Source organism: Ischnura elegans, chromosome 10, assembly GCF_921293095.1.
Source record: "Ischnura elegans chromosome 10, ioIscEleg1.1, whole genome shotgun sequence".
Taxonomy (NCBI): domain Eukaryota; kingdom Metazoa; phylum Arthropoda; class Insecta; order Odonata; family Coenagrionidae; genus Ischnura; species Ischnura elegans.
Window position 1 is genome coordinate 69280510 of NC_060255.1, and position 25356 is coordinate 69305865.

At 37.6% G+C, this 25356-nt stretch overlaps 1 protein-coding gene across 2 annotated transcripts; it reads right to left on the minus strand.

Moving 5' to 3' along the window:
• Positions 1-1628: 1628 nt before the first annotated feature.
• Positions 1629-20833, minus strand: LOC124166937 (centrosomal protein of 120 kDa-like). Of its 2 annotated transcripts, none has more exons than XM_046544650.1 (12): positions 20568-20833; positions 20322-20475; positions 20101-20227; positions 19694-19807; positions 17782-17940; positions 12553-13099; positions 11194-11300; positions 8557-8739; positions 8370-8468; positions 4593-4760; positions 4346-4506; positions 1629-2014 (listed from the first exon to the last, which is right to left on the minus strand). In XM_046544650.1, the coding sequence occupies exons 1-12, from the start codon at positions 20605-20607 to the stop codon at positions 1696-1698; spliced, it is 2178 nt and encodes a 725-aa protein (XP_046400606.1). In that variant the 5' UTR covers positions 20608-20833; the 3' UTR covers positions 1629-1695. The 2 variants fall into 2 exon arrangements, with proteins under 2 accessions (XP_046400606.1, XP_046400607.1); XM_046544651.1 differs by having other exon boundaries at positions 20578-20832.
• Between the last annotated feature and the right edge of the window lie 4523 nt (positions 20834-25356).

Sequence of the window (25356 nt, forward strand, 5' to 3'; positions counted from 1 at the left end):
AGGAACTCGCACTCTGGGCATACTCTGAACAAGGTATCATTGAATCCGTTGTGAAGTCAGGAACTGTTCAGCGTTTCACCCGTTCTTCCTTGCCGCGGAAAGTGATTTTTTTCGGCTCCGGCTGCGTTGCATGCCCAGCTAGATCAATTCGTCACAATCGTGAGTTAGCGCACAATTGTTATGGAGTGTTGCAATCTGCAGGATAACCGTACTCCTCGATGCCTCGCATACAGTCCAGCCTGGGACAGTTGTCCAATGATGGCACCATAGGAGGAGCGGATAACCCTACGCTAGCACAGTTTACAGCCAATCGCTGTCTCCTAAACGTACCTCACACCATCGCATATTCATACAATGTTGTTAAAAGCGTAGAGAGCACCGACATAAACCTGATCCACCAAAACATGCCCTTCTTCGTATCACCAAAACAATTGATTCTTCCTCTGGGTCCTTCATGCTTGTTGTCCTGTCCAGCTCCTTTCTTCACGGAGCCCTTTGTAGGCGTTCCCTTTTCTTACCTGGCAACGCTGCCCCGACCTAGATCATTCTGCTTGTCATCGGACAACTATCGGCGGCCGGACCGTAGGTTTATCAACTTAGGAACAAGGTCTTGGAACGCATATTGTTCGTATATCGGACTTACTGTATTCGGGAAGATATCAACCCTTGACTACGTCATGCCGCATTCTTCTGTTGAGAAATTGAAACAAATTTTCCTGTTTATATATATTTCAGCGTAATTTAATAGCGTTTATCATATGCGGTTTTTTTCGGCGATTCCTAATAGAAACGTTCATACGAACTTCGTTATCAAGAACCTGTGGTTTTTTGGTCCCAATTTGGTCCCAAGTAATAACGAGAGTCTACTGTAAAAGTCTTGGGAAAAAGGAGTTAGGCCGTTTACATAATCTCACCCACGAGAGCCCAATTTAAACTAATGGTGGCAAGTGAAAAATCTGACGAATATGTGCCGAAGAATGACCTGGACAGTAGTTCACTAACTCATCACCTAGGTGGTGTGGGACGCACATATATCTTAGCGCATCGCTACCTGCTTACGACACAAAGGAAACAGATTTCCCTATCCCTCCTAATTAGAGTTCCAACTACTCATATAGGCTCCCAAGTTAAATGCTTCGGTTCATGATATTGTTTTTGCATGAGGACAGACGGTTGGAGTAATAGGCATCACTCAAGCTCTCTGTGCAACTACCTGGCAAACAACTGCATTGGTTATCATACTCTTTAGAGTATTCTCTGATTCACAGAGTTCAGTAGGTAAATATAATGAAAAATTATACTTACCTGTTCCATCATTTTTTTAAATCTCCTTTCATTTTTATAAATAAATAATGAAATAATTTAAGTTCTTCACAAATAATTAGCAAGAGGAATAGATAAATATAAGCACAAATTTTTATATAAAAAATATGGACAATCACAAAAATTAACAATTTATGACAACATTATCATAAATTTAATATTACGAGTTAAAATTTTCTTTATGGTGCAAAATGAGGACAAAAGCACAAATCGATGCATAAAATATGCTTAAACAATGATATATGTTTTGTGATAAAGCTGAGACAGATCAATAGTATACAGTACATCAATGATATGGAATGAAATAATTTAAAGAGGCACTCATGATTTCACTTTGGTACACTCACCCCCAGCAATGGAATTACACGTACATCACCCCACACTGCCAAAGGTCATCATTAGCGATCTAATTTGTTGATTTAGATCCCTTACCGCAGGATCTTCAACAGAGCTGCCTTTCTGAAGCAATGCATTTCTTTCTTCAATCAAACTCTGAAGTTTACTCTGAGCAACATTCCTACTGCTGTTACTTTTAGCTACACCAGAACGATGAAGGAGTCCCATTTTACTCGAACATGCTTTGACATTGTCACCCGATTCATTCATCTCATTGCTCATTTCAATCAGCTTCTGCACGTGTGGAGGCAGTCTAGGCTCTTCGTTACCATCATCTTCTTCATCAGGGCAAAGGCTGGTAGGAAATTGAAAAAAAATAAGCACACAGCCCACCTCCATGAGAATTTGATTATAATTAAACATTAGAATAAACATGAAAAAGTGATATTGGTTTGCAGTAGAAGAAAAGAGGCTAAGATGAATGCTAAAGTAGGACACCATATACTTGAGGAGGTGAAGGAGTTCTTATACTTGGGTAGCCGAGTGACCAGTGATAGATGAAGCAGGATGGAAATAGTAAAAATAGAGTAGTAGAATATTAGAATAGAATAGCCCAAAAAATAGAGAGCATTCCTAAAATGCTTATACAGCACACTCCCAATTATATGGGCTAATGATAGGGAGAGACTGCACGAATAATCAAAAAACACAAATAACCCATACTTTCACTTTAATGTCTTGTAATAATTCATAATTTACGTAAAACAATATATTATTATTTATCTGTTGTTTTAGAGTGCTTCCCGCATACGTTGAGAGCTTTCTCCGCCAGTTCGCGATCTTTTTGGCGGTGATAACAAATTTGCACTCGTGTTATGAATGCTCCATGCTAGGCCTGGTTTCGAAAACCACACATTGGTGGCTGTGCGGTCACGGATACAGAAAAGTGGTTTGCATGAATGCTTCAAAACCACTGCTTGACGTCGGAAACTACGCTGTCAGGCACCACGTCATGTAGTCGCCTCCCGCACAAGTTGCCCAGGTTGCAACTGCTGCGGGACTGTATCCGTGATCACGGAGCACGGTCGTGTGCTGCGAGGTTTGGAAAACAGGAACACAGAGCTCCCGTGAATGCAGCTAGCGTGCGATCGTTTCCATTTTACGAAGGGGAAACTAACGGAAATAATTAGCCCAGTATATCCTAGCATTAATCGTATTTAACTAGCATTAATTCTGGTGATTTTGCATCCAATTTTATATTTTTATAAAGATTACAGAAAATATTGAGCGGGAGTGAAAATCATGCATGGATATACCGCAGCCGGATAATTGGGAGTATGCTGTACACATTACCAACTGTTAAGGGAGGACTCACTTTACAGCTGGGAATATAAGCATTAGAGTAATAAAGCATTTTCCCTGGTTTAACAATGAAAAATTATTACACTTTTAAGGTTTTTATCTGAATCACCCTAATATGTAAAGCAGAATACTATATACAGTGGAACCTCGTTAAAACGAGTACGGACTATAGCGACACCCCCGCTATAACGAGAGATAGCCGATGCACCGTCAATTGACCTTATAATAAGCGTGTTAAAAAATTCGTTTTTACGAGACCCTTTCGGTGTTGGCTCTCGCCATAGCGAGGGTTTCACCGCCGGAAGACTTTCATCAAGACTCCTTAACCTCTGTAATTGCTAGCGATCTGTTAGAAATGGAGTTAATGGAGTGCTCAGTCTCAAATTTACGTGGTAAACTGTCGTTCGATAAATATAATGATTGACGAAACAATGCTTTGCATGATTTTTATTGAGTGCGGCGCTTATAAATTGTTTGTATAGTTAGTCGTTATTTGAGTAAGGAAATTTAGTGATGCAAAAAACCATCGCCTTTCGTCTGGATTTATGATTACGTTTATCAGATAGATGTTTATCTGTCACCGCACCACCCCTGTTCCTGTATATCTGTTCGAAACAGGTATATTGGCTATTATTTGCTCCACCTCCGGTAAAGCGATAATTCGCTATAGCGAGTGTTTATTAGTGCACCGTGGGGTGTCGTTATATCGAGGTTTCACTGTATTATGTAAGTGTTAAAATAGTAGATGAAAGGAGAATTGAGCGGAGATCAGCATCAAACCAGTATTCAGATTTATTACTGTACATGATGACATCCAAGCCACTTCAAAAAAGAAAAGCCATGACAAAAAATCAACAAAAACCTCATAAGTAAGTTGTGCGAAAAATCCACAGAGGAAAAATCATTCACCTTGACGGAATTCGAACCCGGATCTGGCCGAGTGCTTTAGCCAGTTAACCTACCGAGGCGTCAATCTCCTCTGTGGATATTTGTGGGCTATACCGGGCAAGTTGGTTGCTCCCCGGCTGTGGTGCCATGCGCACGACCTGGACTGCTAGTCGCATTATATGCTCAGCAGTCCACACCAACTTGTCCGGTATAGCCCACAAATATCCACAGAGGAGATTGATGCCTCGGTAGCTTAACTGGCTAAAGCACTCTGCCGGAAATCGAGGGATCTGGGTTCGAATCCCGGTCAAGGCCAATGATTTTTCCTCTGTGGATTTTTCGCACAATTTGTGCATTGGGGGTGACTCCTTAAAGTTATCACCGCGGCTAGTCCCGGTATACTTAAATAACTCATAAGTAAGGTATGTGAACATACCCCATCTTCCTCAGATCTTCTTTATTGTGTCGAATTTGAATTTGAAGCGATTCTTTATGCTCAGATTTGAGCCTGTGGATTTCTCTCACTGCTTTCGCCCATTGTTCCTTGAAGAAAAGTTTTGACTTCTCAGATATGTCAAACTTTTCTTGAAGAGATTTCTGAAAGATTAAAAGTGGCCATTTATCACAAATGAAGCAATGCTAAATACAGACAAAATCATCAATATAAGGTCAATAACACCAACAGTTTCTGCGAGGAGAGAGGCTGTTTGGTGCTTGGTTAATGATTCCTTGGTCAGTCTTTCAAGAGCTTCCTCCAATTCTTTTACTTTTTCCTTCAAAGAAATGTTTTCGCCTTGTAGTTCTAAATATTTATATTCTTGGTCATGCTTCTGAGACTCCAATGATTCAACCTAGAAAGGTTATGTGGAAAAAAAGCAAGTTAGATCAGATTTTTATAAAGTACAGGCACATAATACACAAGAAATATTGAAATTCAGCACGAAAGAATATTTTGAATTGACCACAATTCAAATAAAGATCTCCCTGTTGACAAGTCAATAATACAACCAACAACAACTAGGCAATAGAATTACATTGGACATCAGAATGAATTCTTTGAGTGAGGGCAATTATGTGGTCTTATCAATTTTCACTAATTATAAGTCAGAGGGATACATTACCCTTTTACACTCTATGAATTGAAGTGTTTGCATAAAATATTTTTTATAAAAATATAACTGAACAAATTGTCTGGTATCTTACATATTACATTTACACATTACATTTTTGTCATTAATATTCAGTCTTTTCCCAGTCGTAAAACATTTTTGCAAATGAAACCTTAACCCTTTTGAATGGGTTACTGCAAATACCTACTACCTCGGGACAGATATTGACCATGACTATAATTTATTGACGATGAAACGTCACCTAAATTCAAGAAACTGAGATCTGTGAGGAATGTAGAAAAATTTTAAGAGGTTCAACATCAGTAGCAGTAGAGAGTAAAATAAAAGAGGAGCTTATTGAGAAATCAGCTGAATACAACAACAAAAATTAACAGTGGACAACTGGAAGCTGCAAAGGAAGGAATTAGGAAAAGAAAAACTGTCAAGAAAAATACGTGGATCACTGATGAAGTCTTATACATAACTCATTGAAGAAAGACGAATATACAAAACTGCAGAAACTGAAAAAGGGCAACTTAACTACAAGAAAATAAGGGCCACATTCTTAGTCGACCCTACATATCAGTCCCTACATAACAAAAGGCCCCTATATGCGTTTCTCAGTCGACCCTAAATAAGTGGTGGGGGGTGATTCTGTCATCAAGTTCTCTGAGATGACGTAGATGACAGCGCAGTGCCAATTTTCCACTCTGGTGGCGTAATGGGACCTAACTATGAAACTAAGAAAAGACATACGATAATTTTAGGGTATATTGTTAATGCAACGGCTCAAGGTAAATAAACAATCGGTGTCGTCCGCCAGGTTGTGTCGGTACCTTAATTATCGCTAGAAATACTCTCATATCAAGCCAAAAGTAGAACCTTATTGTCTTTAAATGCCTTCAAAAGTGGTCTGTAGAAGATAGTAATAAGTACGGAACAAATATGATCATTGACGTGGGAACTTACGTTGCATCATCAAGATTCATCATTTGCTTTCACCTTTCGTAGTTAAGTTTATTACGTGGCAAATAGTGGCATCAAATTACGTTTTCTAAGGTTATACATAAACGAAGTATTGGTTTCCCAAGTGCCAAACGTGAAATATATTATTATATATTCGTAGAAACAAGGTGCATTTATACCGCTATGTTGTTCTTATTAGTTCTGTCAATTTTATAATTTATTTAACTTGGCGGCTATAATGTGGTAGTATTATTACCTTTCTGCTGTGTTTCTGAACATTTTAAAATAGTTCGTGTGAGCTCGTCTCGCTTAATATGCATTGCAACGTAGATTCTTTAATCGAAGTGATCAGCAGATGATATTTGGCTGCCATGTTTTGTAGGGAGTAGGGCTAGTTCGGGTACCCTACATCAAGTAGAGCCTGTTTCGTTTAAAAAACGGCCATATGTAGGGCTTGATGTGGCGTATGTAGGGCAAGATCGGTTTATGTAGGGGCTGATGACGTATCTAGGGTCCGTTGGCCCTACTGGGTCAAATAAGAATACGGGCCTAAGGAACAAAATTTGTCGCAAAGTAAGGAAAGCTAGCAAAATGAGGATGAATAAAAACTGCAAAGATAAGCAGAACAATATCTCACATGGAAAAGTGGAAGCTGCAAATAGGATACACTACAGGCAATGTATATAAGAGAAAAAACAGTGATCTCCTGATTGAAAATAAAGATAAATTGAAGATATGAAAGAGGTATAAAATAGAAAATATCTTGCCCTGAAAATAATTGATGAAGAAAGTGAAGGTCAAAGGATAATGAGGGAGCTTCAATTTTAAGAACCATAATCAATACACCAATAATGTATAAAATTCCAGTAGAGATTATTAAAAATGCAGGGGAAAAGACATTAACACAGCTCTAAAAAAACCATCTGCAACATGTACTAAACAGAAAAACACCAGGGGCTTTGAGAGGAACATCATTATACCAATTCCCAAAAGGAAGAGAGCAGAAAAAAGAGAAGATTTTCAGACCATAAGCCTCACGACACATACGTCTGATATATTAACAAGAATCAGCTACAGGAGAATAGAGCATAAAGAAGAGGATTTTATGGATAAAGAACAATTAGCATATTGGAAAAAAGAGCATTAGGGAAGTCATATTGGCCATTAGGCTGCTTGTATGGAAGAGAATGAAGAGGTAAAAGTCTAAATTCCTCACATTTGTGAAGTTAGAGAAGGTATTAATTCAATGGATTACAATGCAACGCTCACAATCCTGTAAGAAATTAATGTATTTTGTAATGACCAGAGCATTATTGACAATTTGTATACAAATCACGTAGTCGTGATTAACTTGAGAGCAAGGTCCAAAGAAACAAGAGGAAGGAAAGGAGTGATGCAAGGGTGAGCTCTGTCCCCAATAATTTTCAATTCATTCATTGAGAAAGATATCGATGAAATCAAAGAGAAAGCACCAGGAGTGAAAATCCAAAGTGAAAAAATTAGCATTGAGCAAACATTGAGCTGTAAGTTGTACTTGAGATATTTGGTAGTGATGGTGTGTAATTCAGCGAGGTTAAAGAAACACGACACCTGCCAGGAAGGAGACCGTGCTAATGAGAACTAAAAAATTATGGTGCGCTAAAAAATTATGAATATTATGGGTAGAAACGAAATCGGTAATTTTTAACAGCATCTTTGGGGTGTGATTTTAGAATTGGCATCACATTAGTATTTACTTATGCCCTCCCTTGCTTTGCACTTAATGAATATGCTCCGTAAACACTCATCTGATTATGTTGAATGTTTGACTAAAACATGGCCATGTAATAAAACATCCTGTGAAAGATAAAAAGTTTTTTCTGGCTGGATCAACAGAATTATATATTTCACGAAGTTATGCCAGATGCTATCTTATTTGGAGAAGAATCTATTGAAGATTATGGGGAGACAAATGGAGATAACAGTACGAAAGAGAAAGAGAGAACCTATATTGAGGCATTCACTGGCCTTTGATGAAAGGAGTGTAGTTTAGAGAAGTGCAGAAAGATAGAACTTATGTGGGAAAAGTGGAAACGGAGGAAAGCCTTTGGACACCATCAAACTCCTCAAATTGGCTCAGGGTAAGGAACTAGACCCCAACCCTGTAAGAGTGAAATACACACACCTGCGACTTAATCCCAAGTGAACCCTACTATCATCCATCCAAACCAAACTTCAGGTTGATTCACTGAGGCATATGGGAAGATGATAGTGAGCTACACGCTTAGGAAAAATCACTCGACCAGCCAAATAAATATGAGTTGGACTGAGACTGCCATATTGATGTGTATTCCAGAAGAATGTTTTAAATCATTCATCAATGTAACATTTATTTTAGTGATTTACCTTATGGTTGCAATCATCTTCCATCCTTTTAGATGCAGCCTGCAATTCTTGAAGTTTCATTTGGAACTTTCTTTCCACATCTTCTTTGATGGCATTTATCTTAAATAAAAACAATAATATTCCAGCAAATATAAAATAAAGCAACACACAATTTTATAATTCATATTACATATAGCAAAATACCAACCCTTTTCTCTTTCTCATACACACGCCTCTTCCTCTCCCGAAGATCAGAGATGGCATCTCTCAAGGAGATCATAAGAATATTGTTTTGTGATATAACAGCCGACAGATTACTCTCTAACTTATCTCGTTTCACCTGCCATTCACTGGACAAAAGGTCCAAATGCTGCTTTTCTTTACTTTTCAACTGCAAAGAGAAGTCAGAACTTAAGTTGACCGGCTTGCTTAATGATTAAATATAAAAAAAGAAATATTTTACATGCAATAATTATTAATAATATTATAAATAATATTAATACTATATTAAATGGTAAATAAAAACTCACTAAAAGTCATATTAACCAAAAAATTAAGGACCAAATATCACAGAATGATTTTTAATTAGTAAATTATTACACCTATGAGCACTGCTTTCTGAGCATTGGTTATTAAACTCCCAACTAATGAATCTATTGAAACTTCAGCAAAGCCAAATGCTGGATGAACTGAAATCCAATCCTGAAGACGGCTTATGAGCAAGAAATGCTAACAGGAGCATTGTAAAAATACGTCACTATGGGAGAAACTCCCTTGCCTGCCGCTTGTTTTTGACCTAGGATACCAGATGACTGACTCAGGCTAAAAACCAAGACCACTAAGTTCACCTGCTTTAACAGACTTTTTTAATATCCAACTATATTTTAATTTACATGTAAATAATTCATTTTCATTTTTACTTCTGTCCAAGGATCATTTTACATGATATAAGACACGTCAGTTAAACATATAAACATTTAAGCTGTACAGTATACAATCATAATTCTTCATCTAGGAGGTATTCATTAAGTGAGTAATACAGTTTTTCCTGTAGCATAACTTTGATTTTTTGCTTAAAAATATTAATTTTTAAAATTTCTTTGCACTTTGTTGGAAGTTTATTGAAGAGGTGAATCCTCATAGATCTAGGACCAAGGGAAGCATTACTCGTCCTGACTAATGAAATATGGAAGTTATTCCTCAGTCTCGTTGAGTAAGGAACCCACTTGCATAAATTTATATTCTTGTACCTCACTTGATGCTTGTATTTCTAATTTTGAAAATATATAGTGAAGTGTCAACTAGGAACATCTCCTTAGATTGTGCCACTGTGTCCGAGTTGCAGAGCGGGGTGGCAGTGGCACATTGCTGCTGTGGTGCAGTGCACATGACTTGGACTGCTAGTAGCATAATATGCTCAGCAGTCCAGACATTGCCCGGTATAGCCCACAAATTTCCACAGAGGGGAATGATTTCTTGGTAGCAAACTGGATGAAGCACTCAAATGGAGATGGGGGGAAATGGGTTCGAATCCCAGGCGGGGCAAATGATTTTTTTCTCTGTGGACTTTTCGCACATTGCGGTGCAGGAATGCGCTCCACGATCATGTATCCCCATCCTGCAGCAGTTGCTTCCTGGGCAACTTGCATGCAAAATGACTTTGTGGAGAGGTGTCCGACAATGTGGGTTCCAGTGTCGCACCGTAGTTTCGACACATCCTTGGAAACCACTTTTTTTGGATCCATGATCCTGCCACTCCGCATCACCCAGTCATGGATGTGGGAAACCAGGGCTTAAATCTCTTGGCATGAATTTCTACTCTTTGGTGCCTTACGCCCTGAATGGGACACGCAGCCACCCTAGTCCTACTTACCAATGCTCATGACATTTATCGTATGAAGTGTTTTACTTTGTCTTGCCACTCACCTTTAAGATGGAGAACCTTTGTCCAAATCAAACATTTTAAAAATTTCTCAGCATCGAGTAAAATTAACTCGTTATTGATTCACTGTACTGTTGGTCCTAAACCCATAACCTTCTATCAGGATGTCTACTAGTAAAAAATTAAAATAATTTCCTAATATTTCAGGGTTATCCATGCAAACTGATTCATTTTCCATGGTACTACATATCTAGTCCCAAACATTAGCATTTTTGGGGTAAATATTAATCATATGGTAGAATTACTAACAGCAGGAATGCATAGTTGATTCGTTATTTTAAAGCTATGCGCAACATCTTGAGATTATTATCTACACAAGCAATTCACCAATTAAGATGAGTTTCAATATACCTTCAACATATTCCATAAAACTTCCACTAACATATTATGACAGCATTACGAGATAAAGTACCCTAATACTTCTACCAGTTAATTTCCAAATATGAGCAGTAAGTACATCAACAAGTGAAGAATATCAAGTAAGGATCTCTACCAACAAAAATTCTTGCAATGGAAAATTATTGAATGAGCCGGTTATTTTCTGCTTTGCTCAGAGTGTCTCTATGAGTTCGTTGTGAGAATTCAACTTGGGCTATTTTCTGCCAGATACTGCACATGTCAAAAACTGACTTTTAAAAGACACTTGTCAAATTCCCAATTCCCTGAGTATTTCCAGAAGAGCCAAATTCCTTGAGTACTCCACATTTTCCCCATTAGAGGACACCCTGTTCTAGAAAAAAATAAACAACAGGGCTGCGGAAGCATGCTGGGTCCATAACCCGTACTTTAATTTTAATTGGAAAATCAAAAGAGACCTCACTTAAGACTATTTGCTAGCAGACGACCTTCCAAGTAAAATAAAAATAAGACAAAAAAATCAACAGACGAAATCCAAATTCTTACTTTTTCAATGAATATTTCCTTCTGAGCATCTTTCCAGTCTTCAAGCTCCTGAACAGCTTTTTGGACCACAGTCTCATTTAGAACAGGCTGTAAGTTTGAGTCTTCACCTTCAAAAGTTACCAAAAATTGTTAAATAATTAGGTGAGGTTAAAAAAATTACAAAATTTCATTTCTTGATGGTCTTGATACATTTTCAAAGGAAAAAAATATCAGTGAGAGACTCATTATAGCAAAGAACAGGAGAATTTATTTTCTCCAATATTTTGGAATAAAAAATACAACTATGTTTATAAAGACCAATAAAAGAACATATGTATATCTTTGGCTAAGTTCTAACAGCACGTATCTCTAACATAGCAAAATTTTCAGGAGAGAAAAAAACTATTTATTTTTATAATTGTATATAATTGTTAATGAAATTAAATATTGCCGGCATCGGTGGTGGCGGGGTAAAGTCCTCGCCTGCCAAACCGAAGGTCGTGGGTTCGAGTCCCGCCTGGGTAAGTTACCCTTGTCCAGGGCATGGATGTTTGTGATTGTTAAATGTTATCAACCCCGATGTAAAGGCCGAACAGTGCTGTTTTCGGTGGTGTGTGAAATAAAGAAATCAATAAATAAAAACCAAAAATAAATAAAACTGAGAAAGAAGCATACGTTTGCAAACAAAGAGTTGTTTTTTGCTTGAATTTTATTTTTTAATTAACAGTAGTAGCAGTATTAACTCAGACCAGCCAAATTTTGAGATACATGTTCTTAGAACTTAGCTGTAGTGATCCGGAAATGGAAGATTTCCATTTCCAAAATATGCATAAATATGTTGTTACGTGACGTCTCAGAATAGCCAGCTATTACAAACTATGCCTCGGGATTTGCACCTTTTCACTTTCTGGAATGCGTAACCTTCCTCTTCCCCTTCCTTTCCCCTTCCTCTTGGATGAAAACATCCTGGTTCCACTTCCCTATATAATGGCACGGTGGAGATGCTATTGGGACGGACGCACTCAGGGACTCACTCAGTAACTCACAGTTGGAGTCGAAGTACGGCCCGCTATCGCTATCCACCCGTGCCATCACCAGCAGCTCCTCTCCTTCCCGAGACTTGGTAATATCTTAACTTTTGGCTATTCTGGACGCACAAATTCATCATTGTTTCATGCCTTTTTTTTACTTGATATGCATATTGGGTCTTTGAATGGATATAAACTTTGGATCAAAAACTTTAAATACTTGTGTGTGATTATTCGCTTCCCGACACCAAGGGCAAGAACCCGCAAGCATTACATAGCCATCAATGTATAAACTGGAATTAATCATCCCAAACTTAAGCATATCATTTAGTAGCAAGGCAAGGAAACTTACCAATTCTGCTGCAAGATCCTTTATCCTTTGTAACTTCATTCTCACACCTATTACTATTCCTTTCGTTTGATTCACAGGATTCTTTCTGAGGCTCCGAGTCCACTGTGTTTCGCAATTTTGATTTTGATGAAGCCACAGCAGTGGATGACTTACTAATGCCATCGGCGGCAAGATTAAAACTTAATGATATAAACACAGAGGCCTCATTTTCTTTGTCTGTAACTACTGCTTTCAAGGGTGATTTCAAGACGAGGTGCAGCTCGAGGGAAGTTGGGAGGGAATTCATGGAATCTTCTGGCAAGAGCAGCCTCAAATCTACATGAGCACATCCCAAAACTACATCCTTGTCCATAACTCTCACCATGAGATATGGATTGGAGTCAAGGTAGAGTTTAAGAACTGACATCTCACTTTTAAGCTTGATAAACATTTTTTCTTGAGGAACTGGATTTTGTAGATCACCAAAGGGCTCTCTTTGTACATCGTAGCCAAGAAGAGTATAAAGGAACACATATTCACCACCAACCACCGGACCATCAGGGATGAGCTAAAAAAGATGTTAAGAATTAGTACATGAAAAGTAAGAAATAATGCTTAGTTTGCTCTAAGAATAACACCCTTTGGAGCATGAATAAATAAAAACAGCTCAGACAGGTCTTTTAAGAGCATGGAAATAATACTCACAAAGTAATGAAATTGAAACACTTAAAATCCCCCATGACTTACAGTAAGTCATGGGGGACATACATCAGGACAATTAAATACATATTCATTAGTTTTACATTCATAATTTAAACAGAAATAACAATTTATAATGAGATGTAAAAAAAATCGAATTCACTGTGTGACACGATTTAACATTAACCCTTAATGTGAATGTGCTTTTTCTTCCTCCCTGCCATGTGCTCAGCACTTTCACTGAAGCACTTCGAAGGGTCGCTAATCTGGGACCCTTTCCTTGATGAGCTCACCCTCGCTGGCCCCTCTCTTCAACCCTCCACGCAGGGGGCCTCCCTCCCCAAAGTGACCACTCTGACTGCATTTTGAAAATTTATTGTTTGCATCGCACTCCTGCCAATCAAGTGTGTCTTTGAATCGTGTTTCTGCAAAGAAAAATAACGATTTTGTTAACTTTGCTAAAAACGTGGCTGCAGACCACCGGAAAATGGCCATTTTAGCAAAGTTCACAAATTTAAGTATACCGGGACTAGCCACGGTGATAACTTTTACGGGAGTCACCCGCAATGCACAATTGTGCGAAAAATCCACAGAGAAAAAGTCATTCGCCTTGACCGGGATTCGAACCTGGATCCCCCGATTTCCGGCCGAGTGCTTTAGCCAGTTAAGCTACCGAGGCGTCATTCATCCCTGTGGAAATTTGTGGACTATACCGGACAAGGTGGTATAGACTGCTGAGCATATTATGCGATGAGCAGACCCAATCGTGCGCACGGCGCCACAGCCGGAGAGTAAAGTCCGAACTTTGAACACATATAGGTGTTCTCTCTTTGACTTCTCTGTGTGATTTTTTCTCTGTGGATTTTTCGCACAATTGTGCATTGTGGGTGACTCCCGTAAAAGTTATCACCGTGGCTAGTCCCGGTATACTTAAATTCGTCAAAGAGAGAACACCTATATGTGTTCAAAGTTCGGACTTTACTCTCCGGCTGTGGCGCCGTGCGCACGATTGGGTCTGCTCGTCGCATAATATGCTCAGCAGTCCATATCACCTTGTCCGGTATAGTCCACAAATTTCCACAGGGATGAATGACGCCTCGGTAGCTTAACTGGCTAAAGCACTCGGCCGGAAATCGAGGGATCCGGGTTCGAATCCCGGTCAAGGCGAATGATTTTTTCTCTGTGGATTTTTCACACAAAGTTCACAAAATCGTTATTTCTCATCACAGAACACATGGTTCAAAGACGTACTTGATTGGCAGGAGAGCGGTGCCAACAATCATTTTTTGATGATCGGATTGATTGACAGATTTTCAAAATGCAGTCAGAGCGGTCACTTTTGGGGAGGGAGGCCCCCCACTCGGAGGGTCGAAGAGAGGGGCCAGCGAGGGTGAGCTCGTTGAGGAAAGGGTCCCGGATTAGCGACCCTTCGGAGGGTGTACCACGCCCATTCTGGAAGTACCTGCTCCATGGCCCCACGAAATGCATTTTAACCTTTTTGCCGCATGTGAGGAGAAGGTTTTCGGAGATTGAACAGCAGTGAAAGGGTTAAAGGAATGGTACTACATATATATTGGCCCTAACACATATCAAAGAGGAAAATGGAGAAGAAAAAAAAACAAGATTTTTCATTGCTTTTCTATGACAGTTGAATTATCCACAATTTGTACAAAAACCAACTAAGTTGTGAAAAAAAGTATCTAGCTGAGGAGAATCAAGAATAAGGAATGAAGTGAGACAAAGCTGTACTGTCTTCAATAATTTTCCACAATAGGGTGGTTTCCTATTTTTTTCCTTGCCTAAATCGAAAGATTATTACTCCTGGAGAACATATTTCATGCTTTTAGATTTTTAAATGACAATATCTATTTTTCGCGATTAAATGAAAAGTGAAAATTTTCAAGTGCACGAAAATGAGATGGCTAAGTATGAATGCTGGGAAAACGCCGTGTGACATCATTCTGGTTCTGGCTGCCACCGTGTGAGGCCACCTTGGTGAGAGGCTATGAGCACCGATACGATGCAGGCTGCTAGCATGTAGCAGAGTACCCTGCTAGCAGGTAGTGCTTGGCTTAAATAACCTGATTATTAATACCCTATCAAATGAAGGAAACTTTCAGACCATAGGCAATTTTAATAGGTGATTATTAAGAGATGTTTCCCTGAGCTCTGTGCCTCACGCATGCATAGGTAACCTCAGGCAATGTAAAACTCCTATCTATTCGTATAGAAACTGGGTCCCTGTGACGTCATGTGGAGTGGCATCGCATGGGCACCAATCTGGCCTTTTTCAAATGAGGTTAAAATTGACCATTAACTTTCGTCTAAACTGGGGTTTCTAAAACCAAATAATTTGTATATTATGAATACACTAATGGTAGGTAACGAATCACAATCAATGCCTTTCGTTTCCTTAGATGAAGGAAACTACCCTATTACACTGAGAAAGCCATTAATGAAATCAAAGCCTTCAAGACTGATTACCCATGGAGAAGAATTAGCAAGCTACAATTTGCCAATGATATAACTGTCACAGGAGAGATAAAGAAGAATTTGAAGAAGATTATTGTAAATATGGGAAGGACAATGGGCAAATATGTATTAGCTGGAAAGCAGTGAGATGAAAACTACATTATTAGTTTGCATCAGATGAGAATAATTCAAGACTAACATAAAAATAGGGAAAAAACTGGAAGGGGTGAATAAAATTCTGTTATTTGTGAGGTAGAATAGCCAGCCATTGAAGAAGCAAGAAAAATTACAAGAATAGCCCATTCTAAGAAGGAATTCCACAAAAAGAAAGACCTACTCAGTGCATTAAGTATAAGCAAAGAAGTAAGGAAACAATTCATCGCAACTTACATATAGAGGATGCCTCACTGTGGCAATGGGACATGGATGATGACAGCAGCAGATAAATCAAGGGAGGTGACATTCGAAATATGGTGCAATGAAATAAGGAGTAAAATCAAATGGATTGAGCAATGAGGAAGTACTACATATAAAGAGTATGAGAGAAGAGAAGCCTTATGGAAACCTTAATAAGAAGGAGGAACAATTTAATAGGCCATATCTTGAGGCATGATGGCTGAATGAAGACAATCAAGGGACAAGTTGAAAGCAAGTATAAAAGGTAAAGGAAGACCACAAATAAAATATGTATATGTAACAATCAATGAAGGATGGGAATGACAAGGCGTAGAAAGATTAGCTGAGTGGAGTTAGAATTGTTGACCATTGATGATGTAATGAATGGTCGCAAAATGATATACATATATGTATAGGGAATGTTACTTTAATTGAATTACACATTCGTAGATGAAGCCCCAAGATCAGAGGCCAAGCAAAGAATTCCGTCAGAGGTTATCCCACCAATTGCTATTGCCCTAGCCAAGGCTTCTGAGGTAAATGTTTAAGCGATAATTTGTTCCTTATGATTTTAAAAATGAAGTAACAACATCAGGATTTATATCATGATTTAAATCAAAGTGATCTAAATCACCCAAAACTGTTACACATCTAACCATTTAAAATAACATGTAATCACCACTGTCAAAGTGTATCACCTCCAGAGGTAGGAGAGAGAGATTAAAGATAAACCTAGATAAGTCAATATCAAATCCGTTAAAGTGGGGGAAGGTGGGGTAAGATGATGAACTTAAGCTTCAGATTTTTTCCCTTAGTTTATCAAGAGGTTTAAAGGCCTGAAATTCGAAAGGACAATTCTATCAACCTTGATATTTCATTTAAAAAATTTGATACCACGTATTCCTCTCTTGAATTATGAAAAATATTTCACCAAAATAAAAAAGTGGCAAAAAACGTTTTTGGCACCTCACCCCACCTGAGGGGTACTTGACGAAGGGAGGTGGGTAAGATGGTGCACAGATAAAAAAAGCAAGTTAAAACAGAAAATTTTTACTATGAAAATGCTGAGAAACATTTAGCTTATTAATCTGAGATTAATTTTCAGAGACTGCCTGATCCCTGCTTGAATGATATGTAGAGGACATTTCACACGCAACACTCCGTCTGTCGGATGGGACATTGAGCCGTGGTCCCCTTGGCACCTTTTGATAAGAGCAGGCTAATGCCGACGCCGGATTTTTCTCCACCCTTCCTTCCCTACCCTTCCCAAATGGTGCAAATGACCAAAGCTGTCGGTCGCTTCCTCCATATACCATACCATAGCCTCTTAAAAACCCACAGCAGACATGGTTCTTTACATGATGAGATATATTCTGAGACTATTTAGGAAAGAATAAGAACAAATTAGCAGAATCAAGTAATTCCTTACTCTGAGAACTGAAAAGAATTATAATACATAATTGCGCAGGAGGAAAACACATCTTGCTCGCTACTGCTCACAAAACAATCTGGCCCACCGTATTTTGTGGTGAACTTCTTTACTAATCACCAGAGTCCTAGGAAGAACTAGGACTCATGCTGCTATCAATGAATTCATAATAGAAAAACTGAGTCCATCATCTTACCCTATGTCATCTAACCAGCCTTTCCTATGCATACCACAAATTGGAAAAATTTACTTACCACAGATAGATTCTTCATATCTGCTACTTTAATGCCGAGAATAAAGCTATCCGTAGTATCATCCACCGGCCCAATTTGTATCACTCCTTTCTCAGACGTCAAAATAGCCCTAATTTCTGTGAGGTCCTCAGCAGGTAGCATTTCACTGCCTCTCTTATTCTGAAATAGCATTGCATACATGATGAATATAGAGCTTACATTTTCTGCATAGTTGAATAAATAATGATGCACTACAATGGATTTTCCAGACCACAGAGGGACAAACCAACCTGTGTCATTGAATAATTGTGTTGTAACTATAAACTTTTATTTTCGTATAAGATACAAGAAGCCATCGTGCAAGAGGTTTTAATTGGCCAAGAATAAAGTTTGTGACTGGTATCCCTTTGTATCAAGTAATTGGAGTTTGTGAAAAGTTAAAGTGATGAAATGTGGCAAATAATTAATTAGACAATATACTTAAAAGAAGGAATAATTATTCATATACCAAATTTGTGTCTAAATTAGAATATACAGTTGGTCATGACCTAAGGGTTTAAGGAATTATTTTGATTACTTTAATTGTCTGTAAATTTATTATATAATTTTGTCAATTAAATTGCAAACGTATCTCTAAACCTGCAATGTTTCATGTATTTTCTTTTCCAACGAGCAATCTGGGGCAAAGTAATTAAAATATAAGGTAAGACAAGATATCGAACTCGTGGTTTCTTTGCAGGTAAAAGAATAAATAGATTTTCATGTAACATGTTTATTCACGACGTGGGGCATAATAATACGAAGTGGAACAACAACTAAATTTCTTGTTACATCCTTAAGTAAGAAATGTTTTAATTGTGAATTTTTTTCCATTAGCTGAATGAATTGTTTACATTATTTTTGTTAGAATTCACAGGAAAATAGCTCATATTTCAAATGACAACAATTACAGCATTACATTGGCTATATCAAATAAAATAATAATAATAAGACAGAATAAAATAAATAAAATTAATTTTAATCATTAATTTTTTGAATCATTAATCCAATCCATGGTAGAAGCTAAGTTTATTGAAATAAAACTATTCCCTCTCATAAATTATGATTGGTGACTTTATTCTTGAAGGAACAACAAATTCTAAGCTATGGTATGAAAAACCTGATTGAAGATGATATGAAGTTTTAAGGAAAAAAGTTGAAGCAATTTCTAACTTGTGATTACAGAGAACAGTGATCAGTGCATGTGAGTGAGTGCATGATTACAATTTTGACTAGCATGGAGGTTTTATCTCAAATTCTAATGCAGAATGAAAATGCAAGTGAAAGAATTTGGTAGCCTGAAGGAATGGCGGACTGCTGCACGTAAAATTTATAAGAGGAATAATAGCAAGGATATGACTAAAATAAGGATATTTGCCACCTAAGTCTGGATAACTCCCATCATGGAGTAAAGACAGGTCATTACGCCATATTGATCATAAGTCATTAATAAGGTAAATGTGCGTCCTAGTAAAGCAAAAATCATAAAACTCAATTCACTGACAATTCTCCAGGATTTTCAGAAGAAATACCACCAGCTTCATCAGTCCCTATATTACGCCACTACGTCCAATATTATGCCACTAATATAAGCTAGTACAAGAGGGAGGAGACTATGGGAAGTGGCAGCACTTGACTGCATTGGGATCACATTACAAGGCCAAAACAACATCCCAGTGGAGACAGATAAGATCATGTTCCGCGCCAGAAGTTAAAATAGCATGGATGTCATGCAGGTCTATGGTTACAATGGCAATTACTCGCCATGCACTTCTCTCAATATCTCACTATTAAATATCCTAAACATATTTCACAGGATTTTTGGACATATTCCAAACAGAATTTTGATGTCAGGGTTAATTTTCCTGTAAATAAATAAACGATGGAAACTTACCAATAGTTCCTTATCACTCGTACTATCTTGAATATAATATTTCAAAAATAAACTTGGAGCACTTTTCTTTGCCTGTTCCGGCACTCCAAGCAATTTCAGCCATTCTCCTGGTGCCTGTGTAATAAAGCGATTCAAAAACTTATGAAGTTTACACGATAATAACAGGACAGCAATGACTCATGATTACAGACAGCAAAATAACGGTTCTTGAAATTTTGAGCAATTGATAACAACATTGAGGAATATTCATCTCGGATCTTTGTCAAAACCTTTTTTGAATGAGCAAATAGTCACAAAAGCGTGCACAAGTGCGTACAAACACCTACCTCAGGATAAGCATAATAAAATGAATTATGCATATGGTATTTTAAATACATACTAGGTCATAATAGTTCCTCGATACTTACATCCCCACACTGTCCTGCCTCTTTAAATGATTTCAATTTTAATGACTGATATCCCACTCGAGTCTTCTTTTTACCGTTCGTCACGCAATAACATTCAATTTTTAATGGTGTGGTACTGATTCTCATTCTAAAATAAACATAATAATACCAAAATCAGAGGAGGAGTACTAATTTATGGCTTTTGTCCTAGTGAAATTGAATGAAAAACGTAATTACATTACCTTCGTAAACACTTTCTTTTCAATTCCCAAATGAGATCGTTATTGAAATACACAATTCCTTCACGCGTGGCTCGGGAGGGCAAAGTTTTTGATGTCACCCCATCAAGTTCAGCTTGAAGAATGATGTCTTGTCGGAATACTTCAAAACCTTTGCCTGAACCATAGAAACAAAACGGTCAATATCCACAGGATTAAAAACACTTCAGATGGTTAGTGAAAATTTTAGTTTAAATGATCAATAAATACCTTCCTTCACCTCTAAAACTATTGCTTTTGTATCATCCATAACTAAATTTAACTGTCATAACTTTCCAATGTCGTTTACATGATACAATTGTTCGATCCGTTTCACCACTGACAACTTTACCATGACAACAAACTGGATGAAAAATTTGCCTTTCACTTCGACACAAATTAATTTTCCTCAAAGAATATTCATTTCAACACTTGGTATAACAATAGAACCGTCAACATGATGATAATCACGAAGGCATTTTTAAACAAATCATATTTTTGAATTCTATCGCCAGAAGCAACTGCACAGAGAAAAGCGCATCCTTGCGCCTTACGTTCGTCATATCTATTAGCGCAATTTTTGTTTGTAAAGTTTTGGCTAGATCCGGCAACAATTTCAACTGGAAGGAATAAGTATGAATCGTTTGAAGAAAACGCGTTTCACGTAATGGAAAACAGAGGAGGTATGATTTACTGTTTGTTTTGCGCGAGTTTTCATATACCCTCTGGTCATGGGCGCCGGAATAGAAAAATTGTCAGGGGGTGCATCAGTGCTGCACCTCAGGCGTTATGTTACCAGATGTGGCGATGAAGCTTTTGTTAAACCATTATAAGAACATTATTTATTTTAAAAAGGATCTTTTTAGTTTTTCCAATCGGTAATATTTTTCTTTTCTAAAAACACTGTTTCTACTAACATTACAAAATTAGTCGGTATAATCATTTAATGGAGTTAGGGTGTGCAAGTGCTCCCCCTTTGACTCCTCTCCCGTCAGATAATTACTTTTTTGAAGCATGAGGTCGGTAATGCAACCGCAACGTTAATAATATCATGTAAAACTTCATACATTGTAATAACACAAGTAATTACAGAATGTAGGTTTACATTGCTTTGTCTGTAGCTATTCAAAGGTCCAAAACACGGTGAAGTAAAATGAAGTTCATCTGAATGCAAAAGTTGACCATGTTTTCACTCAACCAGAATGTATTTATAAACAGAAAATAGAATCTGTTCTAGTTGGTGTATGTAATCATTCTTGCACCATTATGATCAAACTATCCACGCAAAGTTACACTAACCTGCACAAGTTAATGCAATACACCTGTAGCAGAGCCTCGCATAGTGTTTTTAAATTTGAACTTAGAGGTACAGGTTTAGCCTAGATATGTTGGAGATAAATGAAATGAGGTGTCATCATAAAGAACTGCCTGAGAGAGACAGAAATAGGGTATAAAAATTGAAAAGGAGGAGCTGGAATGTCATTTTTTTAACAGTAGTCTGTGACAGTAGTGAATACAGGAAAAACTCAAGGGGCCGGGGGCACTAAGGATATCTTGAGCTACCTTTACTTTTATCGTAATAAAAAATTAATCAAGCCACGTTGCGAAGTTGAACAAAGTTTTAATTGTGGTTCTACAATGTTCGGCAATGGGGGGGCGGCTCCGCAAGGGGGGGTGTGTGCCCCCCATCTCTATCTGCCACTTGTCTGTGATTCAGGTAAGGTGGCAAGGTTATAGGATTTATTTGGAGTATTGGCTCCAATATTAGGTACTCTAAATACCTATATCAGTTCAGAAAAATGTTTTTCCTGGGTGTTTTTGATTGGATTTTTCTGCCTATGATTCAAATAAGGATTTTTAAGGCGTCTGACTCTAGTCAAAGTTCTCATGCTCCTCAAATTTCTCAGCTCTTACCATCATTGGTAAAGTAACAGTTGTGCTCCTGTCCACCTACAGGTTTTTGGCAATGTTAAATAATTCTTGCTAGTGAACAGTATCCTTTTTCTATTTTTCATTATTTTTTGTCATGTAAATATCGACATTTTTTATTCTCATCAAATTACCTGTTATCTCCTATAAATCATTCGGCTTGGGGTGTTGCACCTTAAATTGAATACAATGCTTAAATATACATTCTATTGCCTACTAATACAGTTTTAAAAAATCAACTATGTATAGGCAACTTTAATAATCAATCTCTGAGTTTTTTTTAACCTTTTTTTCAGAATATTTCTTGAATATAAGACTACCATTCTTCACCTTTAATCATTGTCATCAATCCCCATACATAAGTCTTCAATTCAATTCTCTCGGCTATACATCCCAAGCAAAAATCAATATCCTATTAACATCCATACAACATTGTCGGTGTTAACATATGACATACACCATGGATATCCATGCATTATCCATTTTAATCCAATTAACGATGTATGCATATCTGTCGAATATTCAAAGGAGTTGCTAAACAACGTTCCAGTGATGTCCAATAGTGGACATGGAGGTCCGTGTTACTACATATCTTAGATATCTTCATTTGGTTATGCCCTGTCATACAAACAAAACATTTGTGCTCTTCAATTATATAGGTACAGAACATACCTATGGATACTGTTTGGAATAACCATTTTTTTAATATCACAGATATTAAAACTAGGATATCTATGTAACGTTATTTTCAATTCATCGTGGATGTTACAAATAGGATATATCTATGCAATGTTGTCAAAATATCCATCGTCTAATGACAACCTATTTTGAATGTATACATATCAACCTTATTTAAATATACAATGGATATCGTCTGCTGCTTGAGATTATGTATTCCAAAATTTATGACCAAAATCTTCCCATGGTTTCATTTCTTTTATACTTGTTCTTTCTTCTTCATTTTAGAAGGGTAATTTTTTGCTTCTTAATCCATGATTTCTTAGCATTGATTTGACTTGTTGCCAGCATGATCATGGTCGGTAATCTCATACCGTACCATCAACTTTCTAACTGACACCTTTGACTGGTTTCACCTTATTGTCAGGAGACTATTTTACCTTAATATAATACATTCTGCAATGGATGCCATCATGTCATGTACTTACTTCAATGCAAGGCTCCATGTTAATTTATCGTGTCTCTTAATTTTGAAACCACGTAGTTCAGAGTGCATAGTTTGTTGTTACATAGATGTTTTCTCCTATTTTTATCCAGGAAATCATAATGGATGTCTCATTTGTCATGTTTCACAAAAATATTAGAAAATAATGTTCTGGCTGCACCTGGCATTGAACTTGTAACTTTTAGGATGAGAGTTGGGCAAACTGCCACTATAGCCATCAATAATATAAAATGAGACTACATTAAAAGTGAAAACGAGGATGTTCACTATCCTTAAAGAGTATTGAGTAAGTGATTTTTCTGGAGAATATATTCTCAGTATGAACATGTATTGGTAAAGATATGCTCTCTTCCTAATGTTAATAACACAGTGGGGGGTTCCAGCTGTTCATTAATCATAAAAGGACAACATAACGGAAGCCCTAGTCTGTCCCGTAGAAGCTTGATTCATGTTGCCACACTCGGACCCATTTATTGTAAATATTTGTGATGGAGTTTTGGTACTGGCTTCTCATCATCAAAAACAGGGCCGGCCCTCGCAGGTGCGGGGCTAGGGGCGAACCTTCAGTGCGGGGCCCTTCACTTAAAATATTAAACTCTATACCCCATCTACAAACTCGAGCATTTTGAATCCCTACCACTCTCTGGCTAAGTATGCGTTCCCCTCCCAAATTCAGACTTGGTAATTACGCCGTTATGATACCATCACGCAGTTGAGTTCAAAATAGTATAATACAAATAAAATTTATAATTATATTTATTCATAAAATTATAACGTAAAATAAACATAAAAAGCACGCTTTTTCAATAGCGTTTTCAAAACTATCGTGAATTTTAATTTTTTTTTCACGAACGCGGGGCCCGGGGCGGTCGCCCCGCCCTAAGTCCGGCCCTGATCAAAAATATTAATTTTGTTCAACAGTCCTAACAATAGCTGTGAAATTTGGATCTGTATGTCATCAGCAGTGCAAGTGGTCACTTTTGTGAACCCATGTAATGTGCAGCGGGTGAACACAAATGTATTGCCCGACTTAAGATATCTCAATTGCAATTTTTGTAATTGGTCCATTGTAGCTAAAAATTTGTGACATTTCCTATGCAATGGGAGAAACATAATGATTCAATTTGGCATCATCATATAGCTCTTTGGTGTTAGTGCATGGTGAATGTGTTACAATACACAATTATGGTGATACATATACAGTCTGGTGAATACGGGGAAGTTCAGGGGATATAGGAACATATCACATGTCCAGCACTAAGCAACATCAGATGTCCAAAGAAACGAAGAAATTTTGAGAAAGCCTGACACCTACCCTAACTTTTCTCCCACCCCACCACCTGGACGATACTTAAAAGATCGACAGGCAAGATGTGCATCATTGTCTTAACGTATGACAGCGATTAAACTCACGGTAAATATCACTTGACACTGATTTTTAATCTCAATCTTATTGTACATCCACTTCAAGATGGCTCTAGTCTTAACAATCCCTTATGTATCTCTTATCACCACAGCATCAAATCAACAAAAAAAATCAAAATAAAAACAAACATTCTCACAGACAAATAAAACAAACAACAAATGAACTCAAAAACAGAAAACAAACTAAACATATACAAAAGTGATTCCGGTCATAAAGACACACACATCAGTCTTGAGGAGGCCTCCAACAGCGGAAATGAAACAGTTGGCCAGTAATTCAAACTCACGCAGTTACACTCAAAAGAGTTCATTGTTCCTCCTCCTGTCCGTCCACATCACCTTTTCCATTCCCGCACCTTGAATGCCTCCAGTCTTCTCTCGTCCTCCTTCCTTGGTGTCAAAGTTTCCACGCAAATAAAAATTACAATCCGTAAAAACTTATCATTACACATACAAATTACTGCAAAACTAATCATTACAAGT

What these genes read in the sequence shown, in the direction of transcription:
- LOC124166937 (XM_046544650.1), bottom strand. Translation starts at nt 20,607, where the DNA reads ATGGATGATACAAAAGCAATAGTTTTAGAGGTGAAGGAAG. An exon ending in AGTTTTAGAGGTGAAGGAAG is followed by an intron (nt 20,476 to 20,567) that starts GTATTTATTGAT and finishes TCTATGGTTCAG; the next exon opens with GCAAAGGTTTTGAAGTATTC. An exon ending in CGAGTGATAAGGAACTATTG is followed by an intron (nt 17,941 to 19,693) that starts GTAAGTTTCCAT and finishes ATGCTATTTCAG; the next exon opens with AATAAGAGAGGCAGTGAAAT.